The sequence below is a fragment of the Haliotis rufescens genome, unplaced genomic scaffold, assembly GCF_023055435.1.
Source record: "Haliotis rufescens isolate VD_foot unplaced genomic scaffold, xgHalRufe1.0.p SCAF_21, whole genome shotgun sequence".
Lineage (NCBI taxonomy): Eukaryota > Metazoa > Mollusca > Gastropoda > Lepetellida > Haliotidae > Haliotis > Haliotis rufescens.
The window spans coordinates 10,221,518-10,237,088 of NW_025963902.1; the positions used below are offsets into that span (position 1 = coordinate 10,221,518).

At 39.6% G+C, this 15,571-nt stretch overlaps 1 protein-coding gene across 1 annotated transcript; it reads left to right on the forward strand.

Moving 5' to 3' along the window:
• Positions 1-8: 8 nt before the first annotated feature.
• On the forward strand, positions 9-13,504 carry LOC124145745 (MAP kinase-activated protein kinase 5-like). The gene is made up of 12 exons (XM_046515638.2): positions 9-90; positions 856-929; positions 1,328-1,501; positions 2,879-2,987; positions 3,586-3,675; positions 4,945-5,040; positions 6,433-6,498; positions 6,693-6,880; positions 8,322-8,436; positions 9,092-9,219; positions 10,047-10,124; positions 12,349-13,504. Exons 1-12 carry the CDS (start codon positions 58-60, stop codon positions 12,350-12,352), a joined length of 1,155 nt encoding a protein of 384 aa, XP_046371594.2. The 5' UTR covers positions 9-57; the 3' UTR covers positions 12,353-13,504.
• The last annotated feature ends 2,067 nt before the right edge of the window (positions 13,505-15,571 follow it).

Here is a 15,571-nt window from a genome sequence, read left to right on the forward strand (position 1 = left end):
AGTGCTTGTTATAAATATTGCCGATAGGGGGCGTTATTTACAGTATGGCTGTCAAAAATGACAACCGAAGAAGCTACACTCAGTCCTAAGGTAAATCGTGGTCATTCCGATGTGCCTTTACAGTAAACTTTGATCGAGATATGTTTAGTTCATGTCAACTGGGATGCCAGCCCTGGAATTAGTAGGCAGTCATTCTCTAAAGTCGACAAGAGATGAATTTCAAACGGAAAAAGGCAACTGTCAAAATCCACGAGCAGCTTAGTATTTTATAGTGTGTAATGATAATTGCCAATGAATGTGTGTTGCCGAAGTCATATAATTATTGCTGCCACGCCATGGTCTGTCTTAGTATAATCAGTGATTACATGAGTACCTATTATCTAGTATCTTCTGACTTTCAGAGTGTTACGCGTTTATGATTTCTAAGCAGTTTTTTTATGCTGACAAAACGTTATCAAGCAGAGTAAGAACTATTTTTAGATACTTTGCTTTCGTCTACATAAATTCTTACTAAATATTTATGAACAAAGAAAACAGATTGTGTATAAATGTTGGTTTCAGTCCTTATAAGTCTATTATACAGTTTTCAAAATTAAGCATGACAGTCTGGCTTGAGTCCTTGTCATAATTCTTATGTTAAAAATTTAAGATATAAGTTTAAATACTTTAAAATATAAGATTCAAATAATATCACAACATCCCCAAGGACCATATTTAACACTTGCTCTGCACCCACTCTCAGTATTTAAAATTGACATTATGACAACTTTATTATGGTTAATGGTTAAGCCTTGAAATGTGCTCAGAAGAGGTTAGTGTATACATTTTGTTAATAATCCAGTTTTCATAATACAGACAACGGCAATATCAGATGACTATGATGTCAACTGGCATGACAAACTCGGAACTGGAATAAATGGCCCTGTCAGGTGAGAAAACATGTTTTTTGATAAAATAACATTCAAACAAAGAAGTTATACTTGAATGTTGTAGAACACATCAATAACCAGTTGAAAACCTTAATTTTGTACACACATTACTTTTTCTTTATCAATTTTAAAGCGGAACTGGACAATCTGTAGCAATGCAGATCCGCACAAAGTATATTTTGGTGGACTTGTACACAAATATCGGATAATCCGTTAGATGTTATCGATGACACAATTTTCATATAGATAATCATTAATATTTCATCACATCAATGATAATTCCGATGTTTTTAGATGGCCCAGCTGTTTACAGATGGAATATTGCTAATTGCATTTGTGTTCACTCACTTTATTTGTACTACTGAACTGATATTTTTGTATCTTTTCATAATTTGCAGGTCTTGTAGGCACAAGGTATCTGGTGTGAAATATGCTCTGAAAAGTATCTTGGATTCATCAAAAGCCCGTCGTGAAGTTCACATCCATTCATTGTGTAGAAGTCATCCCAACATTGTCGGACTGCAGGATGTATATGCAAACAAAGTTCGTTTTTCTGGGGACAAAGAGTCTAAGTAAGTCAGTCAGTTCATTTTCAGCATCTGGAGGCATTTGATCTTTGTACAGCGCAAAAGTCACGCTTTGGGCTAAGTTAAGCATGTTGGCTGCAGAGAGTTGGTGGATGGGTGATCATGTGTAGGAGCTTGACTCCTGGGAGTTTCTAGTGTTTTGGTCCTAAACACATGTTACATCTATTGTGTCCTTTGGCAATTTTTTGTGTAAAATATTCCTCTGTCATGAGCAGTGACTGGGTACCAGGTAGGATAAGATGCAGTAGCTACTTCTGTTGAATCTTTTGAGGTTAATGGCTCAGCCTCTTTGTATTGACTAGCCACATCCACTACGGTTAAAGCGTATTTATACGTTTTGCGTCTTACGTTATCATTGGGAAGAAACAAGAGGTCAGCCTAATGAACTTCATTCGTTGTGAAAATATCAAACTTCTTCCTCGGGATATAACGCGGTGCTGGTAAGTATATTTGCCACATCGCTTGTTTCTTTAACCAATGCTTGGCCACATCTTAAGATACCTTAACCGCGGTGGCTAATTTTTGTATTGCTCCTATACCTTTCCAATATCCTCGTGTGCTATAGTAAATTATATCCATTATTAATTAATATGGATGTTTCTTTTAATACGTATCATGACGATCGTTGAATCGCATCAGCGTTTACACATAAAAAATTCAATCTGTAGTAGCATTATAGGTACATAAATCTGGCTCCAGTGGGGTTACAGCAGAATCACCATTACCTCCAATTGTGTCCTCTGGCAATTTGTTGTTCAAAATATTCCCCTGTCATGCAGCAGTGACTGGGTACCCAGTAGGATAAGATGCTGTTGTGTCCTTTGGCAATTTGTTGTTCAAAATATTCCTCTGTCATGAGCAGTGACTGGGTACCCGGTAGGATAAGATGCAGTTGTGTCCTTTGGCAATTTGTTGTTCAAAATATTCCTCTGTCATGAGCAGTGACTGGATACCCGGTAGGATAAGATGCTGTTGTGTCCTTTGGCAATTTGTTGTTCAAAATATTTCTCTGTCATGAGCAGTGACTGGGTACCCAGTAGGATAAGATGCTGTTGTGACAGTAAACCTTCTAGAGGCTCATAAGGTGGATTTAGCTGCGAAAGAAATCGTGTGTACACTGATCCAGTGGATAAAAATAAATGTAGTGCTGTGAGCATGCAAATTATTAATAATAATAATAATAATAATAATAGTATTATTATTATTATTATTATTATGATTGGAAATTAATGTCTACTGGTGAACACAGATGTGTAGAATTTGAAGAATTTGAGAGGCTTTTATGAAAAGTGGGAACCATGCATGTTAGAGACCATTGCAAGTAGTGTAGACAATCATCAGTGGCATGCTCCTTATTTTCAGGGCCCAGTTGCTGCTGGTGCTGGAGCTGATGGATGGAGGGGAGCTGTTTGATCGCATCATCGAGGAGCAGTGTCTCACTGAGCGAGAATGTGCTGGCTATCTCAAACAGGTAGTTACTGTCACAAAGCCAGTATTCTGCTGTCAGTCATTGCCTTATTAAACTGACTTTTTTGGGGGGTGTTCAGGACCAAAATTCAGGTTGGTAGGTCAAAATAGAATTTGTTTTTAATTTCTAATTTCCAATATTTATTTTTATTTTCTCAAAATGTTAAGCATAAAGGGAAAAACAACAGGCATTTTGAATAAATTGTTATATTGATTGCGACCGTAAATGAGTTTTTTAACATTTAACTTATTTCTGGTCGGTGGACTAAAACACCCATTGCTTTTCATTTTTCAATTCGTCCCCGAATTTATAAACCATGTTTTCATCTTACACAGTAGAATTTATTAATGATCATTTACATGTTCGGTCTTTAAACTGAGAGAAACAAATTAGAATATATGTTTCAGTGTCCTGTACATTTTGTTTAAATATTGAAAGCAGTTTTCTGATGTGTTCTGAGGTCTCTGTTACCTTCTAATGATGTTGTTATTAATAATAAAACTTAACATGCTAAGCTGTTTAAATAAATGTTTAAATAATTAATAGGAAGTTGTCATACCATCAGTGTCACACTAGCAATGTTTCCCTGTATTTTCTACAGATAGCCGAGGCTGTCTATCATTGCCATAGCCTGAACATAGCACACAGAGACCTGAAGCCAGAGAATCTACTTCTAACCAATGCTACAAAGGTTTGAGAATCTCACATCCAGAGCTCCAGATAAGCTTTTGGTTTTGTGGGTATTTTACCCATGCATTTTAAAATCATTGGGTATCAGTAATTCTATCTGGGTATTCAAATTTCTGTTACCCACTAGTTTTTACACATGTGGGTATTTAAGTTAAATATTTAAAAACTCTTCATCTAGTCCCTGCAAACTGTTGTCGTGTGGGTTCGAGAGCTTTATAGGACTCAAAAATACCGCGATACTTCCACAAGAAAGTGTGATGGCAAATGATCATGATGTAACTGTCATCGTGGAGTTTGGCAAGGTTGACGGAATGTCCATATATAATTTCAAAATAAGTTTGATTTGCTAATCGAATACGAAGGGTTACTTCACAATATTTTGATGATACGCACTAGTTTTATTTTTGTAGTGTATCTGTAATGTTCGTTGTGTATTTGATACGCTTGAATTTTATTTCACTGCATATTTCTGCATTTCTGATGCGTATTTTATGCAGATACGCAGCTTATCTGGAGCTCTGCACATCAGTCATTCAGTGTGAAACATTATCATTAATCTACTATAGCCTATGAGTGAGTGAGTATGGTTTTACCCTGCTTTTAGCAATATTTCAGCAATATCACGGCGGGGGACACCAGAAATGGGCTTCACCCATTTACCCATTTGGGGAATCGAACCCAGGCCTTCATTGTGACAGGCCAAAGCTTTATCCACAAGGCTACCCCACCTCCCCCTTTAGCCTATGAAAACTGGGAGTCATACGAATTGCTGCTTTATTATTTAGTGCACAGTTTAGAAACTCATGCACTGACTGATAGAATATTGTTGTGTCCAGCTTGACGTTCCAGTAGTATGGTTTAGGGTATGTTGGTTGAAACTGGGTCCAATAGCAACGATCAGTGCATTATTTGAAACCATGAACAATGAAAACATTTCCGTGTCAGGAAACTGTTTTAACAGTATGAGGTCTCACTGAAGATGAATTATCTCCCTTTGTCCAAGTTTTCATGGAGTTGCATTGATTGAGTGTGATTAGAATCACTGATCCAGAGTAAGTGATCTTAGAAAAGTCAAGTGTAGGTTGATGGATGATTTTAGGGAACTTCTTTTTTCGAGTACTATTTCTATGTTGATGGCCACTTTTTTATGATGTTTGGATTGATATTCAATTTTAAGATTTTGTCATATTAAACCATACAAATGCAAGCGGAGAAACATTTTTCTGCTCATTTTGAGTGCATAGTATTCGCATATTGTGTCTCCTTTCAGGAAGCCACTGTGAAGCTCTCTGACTTTGGTTTTGCCAAGTTTGATGATGGTGATCTCAAGACCCCGCACTTCACACCCTACTATGTCGCACCCCAGGTGAGGACCCCATTGATCTGAGCCTTCTCAGCAAAACAACCGCCCAGGGCTTTGTCACAGAGACTTCATCTTCCTGAGGCAAGGGAGTTAACTGTCTTTAAAAGTCCAGTTTCCACCCTTGCCGAACTAGGCTGGAATTCCTGGGCTCGATCGTAGCGCCACCAGTGGTTATTACAAGTTATGTCCCTTCTAAACCTCTACTATGAACCAATCAGATTCCACCTCTCGTATCACTGCATTTGATTTAAACAAAATGGCGGCTCCTAGTTAAGACGATCTGATCGATAATCAAGATCTCTGTTGTGATAAAACAGGTCTTACATTGCAAAGTGCATTAAATCACGGGAGCACCTTGATTAAAAACATGAAAAGGTCTGGAAAATATCTGTTTACAACAAGTTGGCGGTGCACATTCTTTGCAAATCCTGCAATCGGCCGAAATCTGCACAAGTTACAACCGGATTTCGATTTTGTTGCGCGATTTTGATTGGACTGTGCATAGACTCGTTAGTCCAGCCAAAATGTAACTCCATAATACCAGTCTAGTTTGGCAAGGGTGGAAACTGGATTTTTATAGTCAGTTAACTCTCTTGCCTTGGGAAGATGTAGAGATCTGTGTCCAGTCAGATAGTTACAATTAACAGAGAGAGGTTGGTTGGTTGTTTTACGCCGCACTCAGCAATATCCCAGCTAGAGGACGGCGGTCTGTAAATAATCGAGTCTGGGCCAGACAATCCAGTGATTGATATCATGAGCATCGATCCACGCAATTGGGATCAATGACATGCATCAAACCAAGTCAGGGAGCCTTACCACCCGATCCCGTTAGTAGCCTCTTACAAGCATAGTGGCAAGCATGGGTTGCTTAAGACCTATTCTACCCCGGATCTTCACGGGTGTAACAGAGAGGAGATACAGAGAACAGATGGAACAGGGTAGTGTAAGATAGCAGGAATTGGAAGATATGTGAGGCTTGGAAAATGTTTGCCTCTGAATGCCAATCACAATGGTAGGTTCAGAATAAGCTCCTGTTCTCTGTAGGACACACTTTGAAAGGATATTTGTTGATCTGTTAACATGATTAATGTGTTTTGAACAAATACGCACATAACACAGGATGGCTTAATTAACAGCTTGATTAATACAAAAAAACAAGGATTCTGAATGAATTCTATTGAAAGGAGGATGGATGCCTGTATCATGTGAAACCCAAACAATGAAATCATTACTGTCATGAAGTTTGTGATTAAGGGTTTGTAGCTGAATTATCTCCCTTTGTCCAGATAATCTGTGTCTGAGTGGGGTATCCATGTTAAACTGTGGCATGGTATCTCAGTTGACTAACACTATAAAACCGGCATGGAACTCACTTAATTTGCCTTTATCTTCCAGGTTTTAGAAGCACAGAATCATCTTAAAAACAAGACCAGCACACCAAAAAGTTATACATATGACAAGGTGAGTTCTTAGCATTAAGCCACTTTGAGATACAATTTAATTAAATGATTTCCTACTATTCTGATCCTCTCTCTCCCACCCACACACTATAATATGTTTGTCGTGGTTTTCTCAACTATATTATAAAAGCCAGAAACAATGCATGCATAGTCAGAAAGAAATGCAAACATAAGTGATTTTTTTTTTACCCACAGAGCTGTGACATGTGGAGTATGGGCGTCATCCTGTACATCATGCTGTGTGGCTACCCTCCCTTCTACTCCGAGACGCCCAGTCGCTCCATCACCACTGAGATGAAGAGGAAGATCCTCAATGGGGATTACGAGTTTCCTGAACAAGATTGGGAGAGGATTTCAGAGTCGGCGAAGGACATCATCCGTGGGTGAGGAAAAGAGAATAAAAAAGATTAAATTTATGTTCATAAAAATAATTATTATTCTTCTTGTGTGTTAATTTGATAATAATGTTTATAATAATAATTAATGTTTGTCATGAAAAGAGCTGTCACTGAGCGGGTGAGGTATGCTTTCACATAAAGGGACACTAACTGGGCCGAAGTATGGGCGTGTGAGGGTAAGAGGGTGGGTTGGCCAAGTCGACTGAGGCTCCACAAATCGCTGTGCAGAGTTGCATTGCTTTGGTACACCAGTCTTACTATGATCATGGGTTCGAATCCCGGTTCACCCGGTTCGCCCTGAGTATGTTTCTAGGTTTGTCAGCACCATACACGTGCTTGACGGGCTCACCGAAGTAGTAAATGTCGGAGACCCGCATCACTGTGGGCTTTCCTCCCACATCAAGCTGACATGCTGTGGTGCTGTGATTACTGGAATACTGTTAAGAGGCGTTACACCTCACTCACTCACTCACTCACTCACTCAATCAATCAATCAATCAATCAATCAATCAATCAATCAATCAATCAATCAATCAATCAATCAATCAATCAATCAATCAATCAATCAACCAACCAATCAATCAATCAACCAATCAATCAACCAATCAATCAATCACCTAAGAATGAGTATCAGACTACATCTATATGAAGAATTGAAATTAGTCCTAGATGAACAAACATGTTAGCTATATATATACTGAAAATCTTGAAATTAACGCGAGCGTGAATTAAATGCAAAAAATGTGAGTTTTTTTTGCTTGCATTAATTAGCTTTGCAATTATGTCTCCAAATGACTATCAACGCTAAGACGGCCTGCAGTCTTTGGACAGCAGAAATATTAATTTGAATATAAACACAAACACAGTTTATTGAGAAGTAGGTGTAACAAGTATATAATAATGTCATTCAAAGAAAAGGAATTACATAATAGGCACACGGTGAGTTATCACTGCTGGGGTCAAGAGTTCTACCAACTCGTGTCAAGCTTGTTGACACCTTCTCCGCATACCAATCAGTGAACTGTTGTAGGTTAAATTATTTTATTGCCTTTGAACTTCCTTAATGCCAGTCAACAGAGTAAACATATAAACTGTGTGTTGTTTTTAGGAAAACACTGTTTATTTTTCTTTTCGGAAGTGCTCTACTCAGAGCTAATAAGCGGTGCTATTTGCTGTAAAGATATATATCATTCCACTGGGCAAGGGATGGTGGGGGGGTCACATTGATACTGGCTAGGTGTCAGCAGTCGTATTAATTTGGAGACGCATTAACTTCCAGATTTACAGTACATGATAAATGGTTACTTCAGTGACTCTACACATAGGAATATTTCATGACAAGTGTCTGGCTAATGATAATCACTTGTATCATAATACACTTGCATTGAGGATTGTCAGTCAAGTTAAACCTTCCGCCCAATTTCAGCCTTCTCCATGTGGATCCCTCCCAGCGTATGACCATCTCAGACCTCCTCCATCACCCCTGGTTACATGATGCCTCGGACAATAAGCTGCACTCTCCAGCCGTCATCGCCAGCAAGGTGTGTCTCTAGCTATACGATCTTCAGACTCCCATTCAAAAAAGTGATTTCGGGGCGATCAGGTAGCCTAGTGGTTAAAGCGTTCGCTCGTCATGCTGAAGACCCGGGTTCAATTCCCGACATGGGTACAATGTGTGAAGCCCATTTCTCCTGTCCCCTGCCGTGATATTGCTGGAATATTGCTGAAAGCGGCGTAAAAAACATACTCACTCACTCACAAAGTGATTTCAGCACTGGTTTTGACGCAAGTCTGTTTTAATGAATGATAGTTCAGATGGACTTACCACTAAGATCAATTTAAGGAATGAGGTCCAGGGCCCTGTTCCTCAAAGCGATCTTACTGCTAAGGTGATCGTAAGTCCCATACTTTAACACAGGCTTACGATCATCGTAGCGCTAAGATCGCTTTGAGAAATGGTGCCCAGGATTATTAGGAGTTTCAACTGTTCTGATCTGGTTTCTTGTTCGTTTGTATGTTTGTTTGCTTTTAGTTTAACACTGAATGCTGCCAAATTTGAACTATATGATGTCAGCCTGTAAATAATCAAGTCTTGACCACACAAACCGGTGATTGGTATTATGTGCCAGGATATTCCGAAAGACAAATGATGGCAAGTAGACATGTTTGGGCACTTATGATGTTTCTGATCCCCAGGAGAGTTTTGAAGACGTTAAGATAGCCCATGCAGAGCACCTGACGAAGATGAGGATGTCAGAGAACCAGCTGACACTGAAACCACTCGTTCAAGCTGATAATCCTATCATCAGGAAGCGAAAGAGAAGGTATTGAATGACTTTCATCGTTGTTGTTGTTGCTGTTACTGTTGGTGGTGGTGGTGGTGGTGGTGGTGGTGGTGATGGTGGTGGTGCTTGCTAGGCTGGCGCTTTTGACCGCTTGCCCACTCTGCCCCAATTGTCTATGTGTAGTTTAAACCAGGTGAGGAATATACAGCGAGACCTTGTTAGAAGGGCCCTTTAGCCTCAGACACCGTTTAATGAAGCGATCTCATCTCTAAGCATGGTAAGGTGATCGTAACTTTAACATAGGTTTACGATCATCACAGGGCAATGATTGCTTTGTGAAATGGGGCCGAGATATCCCCCTCCTTGATGATCTTGCAGCTAGCATCTGCACAGCACCAACTGTACCAATGATTTCCTAATCTGGATGTTCCTTTGGAGCAAGAGTTTGGTGTATGTCTTAAAGTACAATACAAATAAGCCAAATTGTTTATGTCCTTTGTATTTATGTTTGATTTTATTTGAGAAATATATCCCTTGTCAAATGTAGTGAACGTCTGCACAGAGGGTGAAAGGTCAGTTGTATTCCCGGCCACGTCATACAAGAATATCCCTTGTCAAATGTAGTGAACGTCTGCACAGAGGGTGAAAGGTCAGTTGTATTCCCGGCCACGTCATACAAGAAGCTCGAAATTAGTATACTGTGTCTGAGTGGGGTATCAATGTTAAACTGCAGTATGGTATCTCAGTGGGCTAGCACTGTTAAACCACAATTAGGCCGGACTTGTACAAGCGGACACACACACACACATGCATGACGAATGTGTTTGTTGTATATCTAAAGTTTATTGTTGTAAATTTGTCACCAGAAATACGTCCGGGACTGACGTAGAGATGGAAGAGGAAGGGAAGCGACTCTCGGTAGACATCACAAGCAACAGCGTCAGGTGGGTGCACCAATACCCAAAACCATCTTCATCATGGTGGTCGTAAATCATCTTTTTTTTATATTATTAGAGACCTTTCCAGAAACCTCAAAAGGAAAGTTGTTCCCAGAAGAAGAAGTAGTTACACATTCTGTGTGTTGTGTGGGGCTGTTACGATTCACTCGCGTATTCGATGAATCGAACCATATACCTTCATGAATTGAATTTGTTATTCGTGGCCACTGGAATCAAATATTTATGAATATGCTATCATGTATATTTACATACCCTGTACCTAAAAATATCCATAACAACATATTATATGCATAGATTTCTTTCAATGACAACACTCTAATAATATTTAATTTGATAGTATTGTTTTCACTGGTCGTTGTCGCATTTGAGCAAACACTAGTACCTGGATAAGTGCAGTATATAAATGTGATGTTATTGTTTCACTGAATATAATAAATAATACATAAATTGCTGACTTGTTATTGTAATTGTGAATTAATATTCGTATTTGTTACCCTATATTTGTGATATGAATCGTATTCGCCTCATAGTGTATTCGTTGCAGCCCTAGTAAACAGTGTTTTTTAACTCGTCAGTTATTTATCAAAGCGAGATATGCAAAATGGAATATAAACAAGCCAGCAGTAGCGTAACTTGTGTCAGTTTGTCAAGGCCCCTAATGGTGCTGTCAACCAAAACATGAGGCTATATTTTAAGCGTCATTGTTGCAATGTATTGCTTGTTTGCTTCACACAAAAATATCACTGAAATGTTTCAACCTAAGCAATAACATGACATTTACGTATATTTTTAGTAAACTCAAGTTTTACACTGACACGATGTTTTTCCCCAATGCTGATTACCGTGAGCACGTAACACTGGAAGTAACTTGTTATTGTATTCGTGAATAAATATTCGTATTTGTTACCCTATATTCATGATACGTATCATACAGGCCTCATAGTGTATTCGTTGCAGTCCAAGTGTTGTGCTAACAGTAAAGTTTTCCATTTACAATTTTTCGTTGTTACAAGCTTCCTGATCCAGGAAATATTTGATGCTCTTACATGAGAGTAATCATCAATCATTCCCAGTTTCCCCGGCAACTGGTTTGCATAATGATTCCCTTTTGATTCTTTCTTATTTGTTTCTCCATACAAAATTTTGGGTCTTTCAGAAAATCTCCGGAGGGGTTAGGAAGTGTCAGAAAGCCAATCTTTCTTTTTGTATAGACCCCCTCCGTGGTCTTGTGGTAGAGCGTCTGCCCGGAGAGCGGAAGGTCCTGGGTACGATCCCCGACCGCGTCATACCAAAAGACGTTAAAAGATGGTACTTGTTGTTACCCTGACTGGCGCTCGGCATTAAGGGGCTCAAACAAGGACTGGTCGTCTCGGAGTCAGTATACTGTGTCTGAGTGGGGTATTCATGTTAAATGGTATCTCAGCGTGCTAGCACTATAAATCGGTATCAGTCCGGACTAGTAGAAGCAGCCACACACACACACACACACACACACACACACACGTGTGTGCACAACGCTATATAAGTGCAATAATCTTGGACGCGACGTTAAGCCCCATTTCACCTCACCTTTTTGTACATGGTCATGTAACAAGGGACTGGTAATTTATTATTGGAAGGGGAGTAGTGGGATTGGTCCTAGAACTGTATCATATTTTGCCACAGAAGTAGTATAGGATCGTCATGATACTAAACTAAATTGTAATGAAAATATTCTCTATTATTTTTACTCATACGCATACCATTATTTTGAACAAAGTGATATTCAACATTTTTACTAAGTTCTTCGTTCATTCATTCGACCAGACTATATACTCTTTTTTGAAATTGGAAAGAAACAATTGATGACCCAACAACCCCAGTTTTACGTAACATGTTTCCACCCCCAATGTAACATCTTTCAGGACACTCGACCCCACCCCCACGTAATCCCCCTATAATAAATGATCAGTCTCTCGTGCCCCTGCCCCCTCTAACAGTTGTATTGAATTTGGCATCCTCAACTTCCGAAGCCCCAGTGCCTGCACCCCCCCTCCCTCCCCCAATAAATATCAGTCCCTAAGTACAACAATTTGGAAAGTAACTTTCTGTCTGACATGATTCTGTTTGCAATGTATCTAGATATTTATACCACAGATTCTGAAATTATCTTTATGCTATCAATATTTGTATTTTTTTCTCAATAATCTTGAATATGTTTGTATTCCAGATAACACCTTGTTGAGAGGCCAACTAGAAAGTTCTTTAGAAGCTAATTAAAAGGCAGCAAGTTTAGAGACAAATTATGATGCATACTCCATAGGCACCACAGGGAAGACAGCCACTGGACCAAGACGATGTCCTGACTTGGCTGCAGTTCTCCTATGTTATAGATACTCTATAGGCACCACAGGGAAGACAGCCACTGGACCAAGACAATGTCCTGACTTGGCTGCAGTTCTCCTATGTTATAGATACTCTATAGGCACCACAGGGAAGACAGCCACTGGACCAAGACGATGTCCTGACTTGGCTGCAGTTCTCCTATGTTATAGTTATTGCATGGACCCAGGGTAGCCATACAGTATCTTCTTGTAGTGTCAGGGCCCACAAATGAGCTCCCTCGTGGGATTCCAGATTAGAAGAGGTCCTGAAGATCCATGTTAGAATTGTTCCGTAGCATCTCATGCTTGTTGTAGAGGTGACTGATGTGAACGGGGGGTCAGGCTTGCTGACTTGTTGCTGCATCATATCCCAATTGACTAGATCGATGCTCATGATGTCAGTCACTGGATTGTCTGTTCCAAACTTGATTTTTATATTTACAAAAAATCATCATATAGCTAGAATATTGCTGAGGGCGGCATTAAACAACGAACAAATATGATCTGCAAACAGTTAAGCAGCAAACAAGCAAATAAATTATCGTAGTCGGCTGCTAAGTATAGTCTCAGGCCCAGTGGGGGCGGTCGGGTAGCCGAGTGGTTAAAGCGTTCGCTCGTCACGCCGAAGACCCGGGTTCGATTCCCGACATGGGTACAATGTGTGAAGCCCATTTCTGGTGTCCCCCCGCTGTGATATTGCTGGAATATTGCTAAAAGTGGCGTAAAACCATACTCACTCACTCACTCAGGCCTGGGCCTGACTCACACAAAGTAGAGCCTGGCAGACAATATGGATTGTATTCGAGGAAATTAATACCATGATGTTACACGACACCGACTGAATGGTAGGATTATACTGTGTCATAATTGGGGGCACAGGTGGCCAAGTCGTCTAAGGCGCCGCGATTCAACAGAGTTGTGTCCCTTGGGCACGCCAGAAACCTATGATTGTGTGTTCGAATCCCGTTTCGCCCCGATTATGTTTCTAGGTTTGTCAGCACCATACCCGTGCTCGTGGGTTTCACCAAAGTGGTAAACGTCTGAGACCTGCATCACTTCGGGCTGTCCTCCCACATTAAGCTGACACGCCACGATATAACTGGAATACTGTTAAAAGCGGCGTTAAACCCAACTCACTCACTCAATCACTGTGTGATAATTTTTCTTGTTAGAAAACATGGCCTTATCATTAATATCATACAGTTATATATTCCTTAATTTCTTGTTTCGCAGTGTTAATTTCAATTGCCATCCAGCCACAAGGAATAAACTTGTGCCAAATTGCTAAAATGGCTGTTTTACTTGACATATTCAGAAGAAAGGTTTTCTCTGACAACTATTGATAATTGGCATCGTAAATTATCTTAAATCGTCTTTGATCACTGTAAATCATTGTAAATCATAGCAATTTAATTGTAAATAGGACTGTCTTTGCAGTTACTGCTTAATCTTAACAGTCATGCTTGATTTAGAACCCGAAACCTATGATCCTGGGTGCCAATCACAGTGTGTTTGCAGGTCTGTCAGCACCTTACCCATGCCCGTGGGTTTCACCAAAGTGGTATACGTCTGAGACCTGCATCACTTTGGGCTGTCCTCCAACATTAAGCTGACATGCCGCAATATAACTGGAATACTGTTCAAAGCAGTGTTAAACCCAACTCACTCACTCACACACTCACTCACTCACTCCAATACAGGTCAGATGTCAAGGAGACCTCAGGAGACCTCAGGAGACATCCGTAAGGAAGCTGTTAATGTGTGTTGGAATACCACCATCTTCCAGAGGCAAGAGAGTTAACTGACTATAAAAGTCCAGTTTCCACCCTTGCCTAACTAGGATGGTATTGTGGAGTTACATTTTGGCTGGACTAACGAGTCTATGCATAGTCCAATCAAAATCGCGCAACAAAATCAAAATCCGGTTCGTAAACCATCATGCAGATTTCGATTGATTGCAGGATTTACAAAGCATGTGCACCGCCAACTCGTCAACAGATATTTTTCAAATCTTTTCATGTTTTTAATCAAGGTGCTCGCGTGATTTGATGCACTTCGCGATGCAAGACCCGTTTTAATACAATATAGATCTTGATTATCGATCAGATCGACTTGAACTGACACGCCATTTTGTTTTAAGCAAATGCAAGTTACGAGAGGTGGAATCTGATTGGTCAACAGGAGAGGCATAGAAGGGACATAATTCGTAAAAGCCACTGGTGGCGCTACGATCGAGCCCAGGAATTCAAGCCTAGTTCAGCAAGGGTGGAAACTGGACTTTTACAGTCAGTTGACTCCCTTTGCCTCAGGAAGATGGACTACCACCAACTGAAGTGATGAAATGGTTGTTGTGGATGTTTTGTGAAGGTTTAAAATGGTGGAAGAATCATGATTGCTCTGTTAAAAAATTGACATAATCAAGTAGTCAGTGTTTGGCATCAGTAATACTCTTTAGATGGTCTGTTGTGCTGTGCATTTGGAGAATCTCAGGTTAATGTCATGTGCAAATGTATGTATTGTAATGTATACACGTGTCCATTCAGGATCTACTGTGCTGAAACACTCTGAAAATGCATTTTCCAATTTTTTAATATTTGGCAAAATTAAGTTCTGTGGATTTTGGCATGAGACAACCAAACACAACAATGTCATTTGGTCACACAGTCATCATATTTTGCTATGTGATTAAATATTGACTGCTATAATTGATTTCTTGTCCTTTGAGTTAAAATTGGAAAATGTGTTTTCTTTGTGTATAGATAGCCATTGTATGTGTGCTGTGAGATATTTTGTGCTACAATAACAATATTCAAAATCTATTGGTCATTATTTAGTTTTATATAGTTCTGCATTTGCCGTAGTCGCAATATTAAGTGCCCTGTTCCAATTAGTGAAAATTATTTAACCTAGGTATGATTTAAATAAGTCCCCCTTTGTCAATTTATTAAGAAGTAACTTTGAAATAGGAATGTTGGGATAATTGGGCATGAATTTTTCTAAACAAATACATCTGTTTCAAATATGATGCAAATGATTTCATTTTGAAAATCGGACTTCTACCAATGTCAT

Bases quoted from the DNA above. Each gene is read 5' to 3' on its own strand.
- LOC124145745 (XM_046515638.2), top strand. From the start codon at position 58: ATGACAACCGAAGAAGCTACACTCAGTCCTAAG. The intron at 1,502-2,878 runs GTAAGTCAGTCA...CCTTATTTTCAG, and splicing joins TCTGGGGACAAAGAGTCTAA to GGCCCAGTTGCTGCTGGTGC. The intron at 6,881-8,321 runs GTGAGGAAAAGA...GCCCAATTTCAG, and splicing joins GCGAAGGACATCATCCGTGG to CCTTCTCCATGTGGATCCCT.